The sequence below is a fragment of the Elaeis guineensis genome, chromosome 1 (genome assembly GCF_000442705.2).
Source record: "Elaeis guineensis isolate ETL-2024a chromosome 1, EG11, whole genome shotgun sequence".
Classification (NCBI taxonomy): Eukaryota; Viridiplantae; Streptophyta; class Magnoliopsida; order Arecales; family Arecaceae; genus Elaeis; species Elaeis guineensis.
In genome coordinates, this window is record NC_025993.2 from 4,497,751 (window position 1) to 4,508,022 (window position 10,272).

General features: G+C 39.1%; 1 protein-coding gene across 1 annotated transcript; it reads left to right on the plus strand.

Annotated features, from left to right (window-relative positions):
• Window positions 1-5,269: 5,269 nt before the first annotated feature.
• PG4 (polygalacturonase) lies at window positions 5,270-7,217 on the plus strand (the record flags this gene model as incomplete). Its single annotated transcript, NM_001303590.1, is given in 5 exon segments — window positions 5,270-5,802; window positions 5,933-6,151; window positions 6,154-6,221; window positions 6,332-6,560; window positions 6,791-7,217. Coding segments are annotated over 5 exon segments (1,173 nt in total). The 5' UTR covers window positions 5,270-5,361.
• Window positions 7,218-10,272: the final 3,055 nt, after the last annotated feature.

Consider the following 10,272-nt stretch of genomic DNA (forward strand, 5'->3'; position numbering starts at 1 on the left):
ATTTTAATTCATAATAAAATAAAAATTTTCTATTACTGTGGAGCGGACGTTGTTTACAAAAAGTACGTGATTAATTTTAAAGGAGAGGAGAGAGATGGATATAAGAAGATAGAAAAATGTAATTATGGACTATAAGTTATCCTCACCAAATACTATTTTTGCTATGCTGTAGCTTAAATAAGTTAAAACTATCCAAAAACTGCATGTCAAATACAGCAAATCAGGATCAATCACCATTTCTAATGCATTTCAGATTTATCAAACTTGATTATCATTTTTTAGTATTTTAAATTTGAAGATGAAATCAATAATTTAAACCGACCAAAATTTTACCTGTATCCTTATGCAAGCGTATGTCTTTAAATATAATACAAGATAGCAGTGACAATGTGGGTCACCATTCTCATTCCCAAAATTTTCTATTCTTCTTTCAAAATTTTCTTTCCTTTCCGCAATACTATATAATCTAGCTAGATTGCCATGTAAATAGCATATCTAGGCTTGGCAATGAATCAGATCGAATGTGGATTTGAATTGATCTGAATCCGATCCGATATCCTAGCATTTTGACTCGAATCCGACCCGTGATATATCCGACGGGTCAATACTTTCTTTACTGATACCTATTCGATTGGGTATCGGATTATCTGATCGGGTACCCGCTCCATCTAAATGAAATTTTCGGATGAAATAAAAAACTGAACAATAATCCGCTATCCGACCATAAGATCGGATCATAGGACGAGGCGGTCACTATCTGAATCCGATCTGATCGATCCTCCGAGATATAAATATATCAAGTTTGGATTGGATCAGATCAGCATCCGATCCAACATATTGATCAACCTAATCCATTAGTACTGGATCGTGTCGAGACCGTCTAGATTGGATATAATTGCCAAGTCTAAGCATATCTTGCTCCCACTCTTTTTATCTTAACAATCATTGCTTATTTGGAACGAACCACTGAATAAATAACAAGTGATAAACTAAAACTTACCTCAGATCAGGGCAACTAAAGGCAATCTTATAAATTCTAAACTTCAATTAACAGTACGCTCTGAATTATTGTAACAAGTTCATGAAGTTTGGCCGTATGTGCTATACGTGCTTATCATGTGGACGACCCAATTAGGATGTCTCATCAATTACAACTACTTCAAACTTGCACTAAACTCCCAACGTAGTTCCTGGTATTGTTTGCAAGCGGGATTCACGTCGGGCGAATTGCCCGGTACATGTCGGGCCACGTGAAACCACATGATGATGCTAAGCTAGCTGACTTCACCCAGATGTTTCCGGACAACGTAGCCACCAACAAAGGCCTCGAGGAGAGCTAAAAGCCCATGATGTGAATAAAAGAAGCATCCTGCCCGAAAAAATGGCCATCCCTTGATTGGCGGATGCACTACTCTCGACATCATGTGCAGCCACGCTGGTTTGCTGACTACTCAAAAATGATAGATAAGACGTGGAAACAAGTTTATTTAGGCTTCGTTTGGTAGCAAAATGATGAGAAGCTCTCTCACATTTTATTACTGCAAAAGAAGAAAGAAATGCTAATATGAGAGAGAGAGAGAGTCAGATCAATGCTCCATGGCCTGCGTACATGAATAATTTTTTTGCCATGTCGTAAGAAGAAATTTTGGCGCAACATATGATTTTGTTGTCCAGCGAAATTTTGGTGCAACACATGATTTTTTTATCAAACGAAGAAAAAATTTTTTTAGTGCAACACATGATTACTACTTTCGATATCATGTGCAGCCACGCTGGTTTGCTGACTACTCAAAAAAGATGGATAAGACGTAGAAACAAGTTTCCAAGGTAGGTTAGTTATTTAGGCTATAGGCTTAGTTTGGCAGCAAAATAATGAGAGGCTCTCTCACATTTTATTACTGCAAAAGAAGAAATAAATACTGATATTAGAGAGAGAGAGAGTCCAGGACCAATGCTCCATGGCTTCCGTACATGAATAATTTTCAGGGCAGGTGGTAAGAAGAAATTTTGGTGCAACACATGATTTTGTTGTCAAACATAACTGGATTGATTGATAATGAAGTTGCTCGATCAATAACAATGGGGCCCGGTAAATATTTTATATCTAATTTATCACTGATTACAGTGTTTTTTATGGCGAATGGTTGTTACCTCACGCGCACTAAGAAATCATAGCGAAGAAATATGGTAAGCATTTGGTCCGTGCTTAGGATCGAAATCACAATTAAAATTAAATTTGAGTACTCAAAAAGAGTCAAAATCGAAGGATGGAGATGTTTCCGTTTCCTCCGAAACAGAATAGAAAAATAGATTTATGATTCTTTCAACCAAACAGCTGGAATTAGAGTTACTTATTTTCATCTCCATTTTAAAATCCAACTTCTCTGACCAAACATGTACTAGATCTCCAGCATTTTTTTTAGAATATTCACATCTACTTCCTATTTTTTATTCTTCTCTTTCTTTTTTTTTCTTCCTATTTTAGCAGCTCTAATTCATCTTGCATGGTCATGGGTTTGTGAATTCACAAAATTTTAAATATGATTTCTTGCCTTCAATCTGATTGTACATATTACAAGTTTTAAGTTCCAACCTTCTTGGTTAATTCCGTGTCAAAGAACATGAAGCTTCCAACGGTTTTGGGAGTTCCTGCTTAGAAAAATGATATATTGAGATCATGTTTTGGTTGAAGAATATAAGCAAAAATCATTAATGTCTTCTGTCTCCTTATTTGTCCTATTTCGCTATGCTTTGTAAGATTTATATTCATTCTTCCATTTCTCCATGCTTTTTGAGATTGCTATTCTTTCTTTCTTTGCTTTAAGTTATTGGTTTCTCTCAAAGTTTGTTTGGATATTTCTACGGGATTGAGATGAAAGTTCTCTAGTATTCATAAATTGGACCATCCATTCGGGTCTGGCCCTATATCAATCAATCAGCTCAAATCCTATATGAAGCAAACAAAAGACCTCCATGAATTTTTTTTTCTTCCTGTAGCCCAAAGGATAGGATCTAGGTCAGGCTGGATAAATTTTTAAAAAATGCTAGTTAGATGAGCCAACAGGTCTGATTCCTAAAGGATTTTGCCTAATCATATAAGAATATCCAGATAAGCTTTTCGAGTTTTGTCAATCCAAGATCTAATTAAAAATACTTACTAAGTTCAACCACTATTCATATTAAGGAAAGAAGGTGTATAATTTGGAACGTAAGATTTTGATAGTACTCGTCTCTTTAGACACATTAAATAGAATCATGACATCGACAAAATTTTGGTAATAATCAAAACACCCTATAGTTTAAAAACATAAACACGATATTAATATGTGAATCCATTTTTAATATTATGATTGAGTGATTCCTCCACATTTATCTCATCTATGAGAGAACCAGAACCCCAGAGTCATATGGGATGAAATAGGATAAGCCTGAGCGACAGAGATAACGGAGAGATGATAGAATTCGTTGGATTGGATCTTGACGCCGGCGAGATGGCAGCAATGTCTGCGTCCTTCCATAGCCCAACGTCCGTATGAGACCTCCCTGCATTACGTCAACCAGTTGGTTTCTCTCTCCTTAATAGTCAGTGACAGAGCCTGACATCAAATGTTGAGAGGACAAATAATAATTTATTATTAATTTTTAAATAAAATATATAAAAATAAATAAAAAAATATATATATACAAAAATATTATAAAATATCAATAAATATTTAATTTTATGTATAAATAAAGCTAAGTAAAAAATATTACCTTACGTCATTTGCAAAATGATTTTGATTGTGTAAAAATCTCAATAATCTCTTCCATATTAAAGATTAAAGAATAAATAAGGAGTTAAAAAATAAATTAATAATTATTTTTTTAAAAAAATATTATTTTTAATAAAAAATTAATATATTAATTTATTATATGGTCTTTTTTAAATTGGTGGACTCGTAATGTACATAAGACTAAAATATTGGAGGGGCCACTATATATATAAATATATAGATAATATTTTTTTTGGGTGGAGAATTCTTTCAGTTGACTGCGTCACCATTGCATGCGAATACATATCCTGATGTATATTTTCAATCATCAAGATAAAATATGAAGTTTGAATCAGTATACCCCTCGACTCGCAACTCTGAAGCTCTTCCAAAGATCAGAAATAAATTTTTAATTCTTTTCAAATATTTAAGGACGTTCTTCACAATTATTCTGTACAGTAAAATTTTTTTTTTTGTATCGATAGCTCAGGAAGCTGAGAAAGCCATTGCCCAATTTCTGGATTCCTTCATTCAACATACTTCCACGTACTTTTCCCTAAAGAGGAAAAAAAAAAAAGACCTTTTATTTGGTGCCTCACCAAATGGATTAATGCGCAGTAGACACTCTTTTTGAAATCACTTTTGAGTGCACGAAGAATACCAAGTATACAACTGGTAGCGTATTTCGTAGCTGGTAATTCCGTCTATTCTCGTGCCACATGTTTCCACATAGTGAGAAATATCAATGGGCATCCTTGGGTTGGGTATTGAGTACATCAACCATAATAAACACATGCGGTGCAAAGAATAGTAGGAGAGATCCGGGTTGTTCTTACCACTTTTAGGACACAGTTTTGGCGTGCCAATAGGCTTCAAAACTCCTAGTGTCCTACGGCTTATGTAGTATGTATGCTGTTTTTTGTGATTAGTGAGGCGTTAATGAACGGCCTGATGTTCACTTTTATTATAATCAACCAATTAAAGCTAACTTGAGCCAGGTAATTTGGTTATATTTCTCCAAAGAATAAAAAGAAAAGAAAAAGCGAGAGGAGAAAGGAGAACATCTTGCTTCTCATTTGGGGGGCCTACACCCCAACAAGGAAAAAGAAAGAACTGAAGACAAAACTAGAGCAATGGGAACTGAATTGCGGCTAATTAATGCTGAATGAATAAAAAGACAGTTCGGTGGACAATAATCTAGTTTCAGTTACTTGCAGGTTTTCCTCTGCAGACTTATCATATGAACTTTTGAAAATATTGTCTTGTCATATAAACTTGCATTCCGTCCTCCTGAAGGAACTTGCTAACAACTCATGAAGACCACCGAGTCACCCTTTCAAGGGACCAAACGCAAGAATCAAGCCCCTCCTTCCCTACTAAACTTGGATAACAGCCATATAAGAGCTCTAAATGACAAAAAACAACATTCTCACGCCTCGCTTACTTCCTTTTCCTGCCACCAGATCAGAACCATCCCCTGATCCTATAAATACCAACTCCCTGAGACCATCTGGCTCCATCCAAGTCCCTCCAAACCCACTCATACCTATATCTCATAATCTCCTTCCTTTAAGACCTTCTATACTTTCATAAAAAAAAAAGGAGTCCAATGACTCAAATCATGTGCTCCTTCCGCCTCCTCCTCCTAGCAATTCTCATGATCCATTTCTCCTCATCAGTAAAAGCATCTTACGACGTTACTTCCTTTGGTGCCAAACCCAATGGTCGGACAGACTCGACCAAATCATTCATTAGTGCATGGACTGCCGCCTGTCACTCAACAAACCCTGCAACCATCCATGTACCCTCCGGCTTCTTCCTGATAGGTCCGGTCACCTTCAATGGTCCTTGTAGGAGCAGTAGGATCACCATCCAGATCGACGGAACCCTCGTCGCACCATCGAATTATGCTAATCTTCGCAATCTTGAACAGTGGATTTTGTTCGATCATGTCGACGGCATCTCGGTGTACGGTGGGACCATCGACGGCCATGGCTCACCTCTATGGGCCTGCAAGGCTGCCGGCCGGAACTGCCCTGCCGGTGCAAGGGTAGGTGGCATAACACTACGAAATGACCCATTTACCCTCACAACTTTTTTTATTCTTGGCACTAACTGCTGTTCTACGTACGCAGTAAATTGAGCTGACCATATATTATATTGTGCTCCTCTCCATGCAGTCGTTAGTGTTCAGGAACTCGAAGAACATCTTGATCAGTGGACTGACGTCGATCAATAGCGAGAGGTTCCACATCGTGATCGATGGCTGCCAGGTGGTGACGGTGCACGGGGTCAGGATCACGGCCCCCGGCAACAGCCCCAACACCGATGGCATCCACGTCCAGTCCTCCACCGACGTCACGATCACCGGAGCCGGCATCAAGACGGGCGACGACTGCATTCGATCGGGCCCGGCACGACGAACCTATGGATCGAGAAGGTCACTTGTGGACCTGGCCATGGCATAAGGTTAGGAAACGTTACACCAACAGCACGTGAAACGTACGTTAAATTTGAGTTTGACACGTATAAGATGCTTACGTTGGAACACTCACACGTGTGATGCTGGTGGCTGGCAGCATTGGGAGCTTGGGGAATGAGTACGAGGAGAAGGGGGTGGAGAACGTAACGGTGAAGACGGCGGTGTTCACGGGAACGGAGAACGGGCTGAGGATAAAGACGTGGGGGAGGCCGAGCGAGGGGTTCGTGAAGGGAGTGGTGTTCGAGCACGCCATGATGCAGAATGTCCGAAATCCCATCATCATTGACCAAAATTACTGCCCCCATGAGAAAAGATGCCCTGGCCAGGTAAAGAAATTAAATCCAAATCCAAGGGTAAACTTGTCTCGTAATAACGGTTAACGTATTCTATCATTGTCTCTGCACAGGATATCACGTTCGGTATTCTCATGAACTTCAAATGGTTTCTTTTGCTAGAGACCAAAGTTTACATGGGATTGCAAATTTAAACTTTAATTTCTGAATGGATAGATTTTTTAATGTTGAAACTTTCTTTTTTGTTCTCTCTCTGTTTGTAGAATTCTGGAGTGAAGATTAGTCAGGTGAACTATATGGATGTCCAAGGGTCATCTGCATCACAAGTGGGGATAAACTTTGACTGTAGTGCCAGCAACCCATGCACCGGAATTGGACTGCAAGACATCAAGCTTACCTACGGAAACAAGCCAGCAAAATCGTTTTGTGAGCATGTCCATGGTACTGCCTCTGGTTCTGTTGTGCCGAGTTGCTTCTGACTCTTCGAGTTGGAATAGTATGTATAGATCGTATGTCAGAGTATGCATGTGTTGATGAAATGGGTGATGTAGGATTCGTAACTTTTCTTATCCTCCATGTCCAAGCGTTACTCTAGTAGACATGGAATGGAATAAATATTTAATGGATTGATATGTGTTTTTTATTTATAATAATTTCGGCCTAAACTAACGTTCTCATTCATGGTCCCCATTAACTTCGGAATTAATATTCGTGGTGCCCAAAAAGTCCTCAAGAGTGGGCCCAGCTTGGGTCTCAACCTTTTCCCTGGAATTACAAAGGCTCAAATTTCTAATAAGGCACGAATTTCAGAAGTCAGATCAAAGCAACGGAGACCCTAAAAACGAACGTACCCCATCCGTACGTTGTTGTTTCAGAGAAACGAAAATTAAGTTCGAAATTTTGTCCTACACTCAAAAACAAGCCCTGCAAATCCGAAAGAACGCGGTACCACGTGAAAATCCTGTTAACTTCTTACCGCTTATTGTTGCTGTAGATTTCTCTGATTAGAAATACAATCATCTAATCAGAAAGAAATATGTTTGTATAATTTTTAAATTGAATCCCTCTAATTAAGAATGCAATCGTCTAATTAGAGAAAAATATATTTGTATAATTTCTAAATTGAATCCCTCTGCTTAGGAATGCAATCGTCTAATTAGAGAAAAATATATTTGTATAATTCCTAAATTGAGCCCATGAAAATTAATAAAAAGGGCCGTTTGGTCCTAGAGAAGTATCCCTTCTTCCTCTGAAATCTTCGTCTTCACCCTCTTTTCTATTCTTCTTCTGTTTATACTTCTGTTTGTCAACATGGTATCAGAGCCTATTTAGGGAACAGAGTGCTCTGTTCCGCCTCTTCAACCGCCGATTGTCCACAACTCAAATCTCTCCTCTCAAACAGAGTGGGATCTGTTCCCCCTTCAAACCATCGCCGCTGCTCTCTCTGTGGATCCCTGCAAACCTTGAAAGCCATTCTCCGTTTCCGTTAAATCTCTCACTCTCTCTCTCGCATCCCTTCAAATCATCGGTGCCTCTTCTCCGGAACCGTCATCTTCATCATCGCCTCTGCTATGATCGCCGCCTCCGTTACCGCGGCCATCGTCGCCGCCGCCACTGCCTGAGCCTTCTCCACTATGATCGCCACCTCCGCTGCCACGGCCATCGTCGCCGCCGCCACTGCTGTCGCTGCTTCTGCCATCGCCACTGCAATCGCCACCGCTGTCGCTGCTACCGCCGCTGCCATCGACGCCACCACCGTTTCCACCCAAGAACCACGGGGTTGAAAAAGATCCTCATCCCTTATTAGGTATTTTTTAAATACAAAAAAAAAGAGAACCTCTACTGCTGTCACATGTGTCTCCAATTGTAGATGCTGTTTTTTCTGGAGCAACAATGGAGCATCCTATTTTGGAGTTTCTGAATATTATCAAGGCACCTTTCATGGAAGCAGAGATTCGATATTTTTTCGTCATCTGAGTTTATCTCAGATCGTTGGTGAGAAAACTTCAATTTCCTCCCTCAAGATTGTTCTTGTTTACTTGATCATTTAAGTTTTTTTTTTCTTATCGGTGATAAAACTCCTTTAATCATGGAGGATTTAGAAAAGTTAATAGTTAGGATGATGGAATCTCGTATCTCGGGTAGTGAGTTTTCAAAGATCACCCTAGAAACTAACTCGATCAAATTGGATGGGCCGGGTACCTACTTAAGTTGGACGCGACATGTTCGTCTAATTTTGGATTCTCACAATCTTGAGGGGTTTATAAGTGGTACTGCAAAAAGGTCAGAAGGAGATGGGATAGCTGTTAGACAGTGAAATTCTAATAACTCTCAGGTGGTAGCATGGCTCCTTGCCTCTATGGTACCAAGTGTTGCTCATACGGTTGAGGCACTAACGAATACTTATGAGTTGTGGCAAGCTGTAGCCACAACTTATTCTTATAAAGGCAATAATATGCATGCCCATAAGATCCAGCGAGAGCTTCGAGGACTTAATCAGGGTTCTCGATCTGTAACAGAGTATGTTGGAGAATTAAAAAGGTTGTGGAATGATTTTGATTTTTATAGTCCCTTTACCCCTACTCATCCTGGTAATGTTGAGGTGTTTCGCAAATGGATAGAGCGACAGTGACTTGTGGATTTTTTGGATGGACTAAACCCAGAGTTTGAGTATCGACGCTCTTCTATTCTTAGTACACAGAAGTGGCCAACTCTTGATGAAACTATTTCTTTGGTTCTTAGTGAAAAAACTCAATTAACCACTATGTTTTCTTCTACGAACACAGCTATACGATCTGCACTTGTGGTACAGCTTAATACTCTTGGAAGCTCTTCTCCTAATTCTTCTCAAGAAACTCAGCCTCAACCTCGTGGGGTTAAAATTTGTAACCACTGTCATAAGTCAGGCCACATCAAAGCTTACTGCTATGAGCTACATGGTCGTCCAAATAGAGGCTGTGGTCGTGGAGGTGGTCATTTTGATAGAGGTCGAGGTCAGTATAATCAGGCTCATTTTTCTTCTATGGAAGATTTATCAGTTGAAGAAATGCAACTTTTGAAAAAATTCAGATTTGGTGTAAATATTTTTGAAAGCAGCACTTTCACAGAAAATTTTTCAAATCAACCAGCCGGTTCTCAGGGTAATTTTGCCCAAATAGGTATCAGTGATCAAATTCATGCTCTTAACTGTAGTAATTTTTCTCCATGGGTTGTTGATTCTGGAGCATCCAATCATATGACTGGATCCTTTAGAGATTTTATGTCTTATATTCCCTGTTCTGGTCGTGATAAAATTTGTCTTGCTGATGGCTCGTTTACCCCTATTTCTGAAAAAGGATCTATCAAATGCACTTTCGAATTACCCTTATCATCTGTTCTACATGTCCCAAGATTTTCTATAAATCTCCTATCCATTAGTGCTATTACAAATGATCTTGATTGTGCCGTAACTTTTTTCAAAACACATTATGTCTTTCAGGAACCAAAGACAGGGAGAAAACTTGGGACTGGCATAATGCGTAATGGGCTCTACTATTTGGAGGGAGGAGTGTCTGAAGGCTACTCAGAAACCAGTTTGACTGTTTCATCTTCACAAAAGGAAGATCTGTTACTCCAACACCGCAGGCTTGGTCATCTTTCATTTACTCTCTTAGCTCGTATATTTCCAACTATTTTTGAAATATATAAAGAGAAGCTTGTATGTGATGCCTGTGATCTAGCTAAACACACTAGAAGTACTTATCCA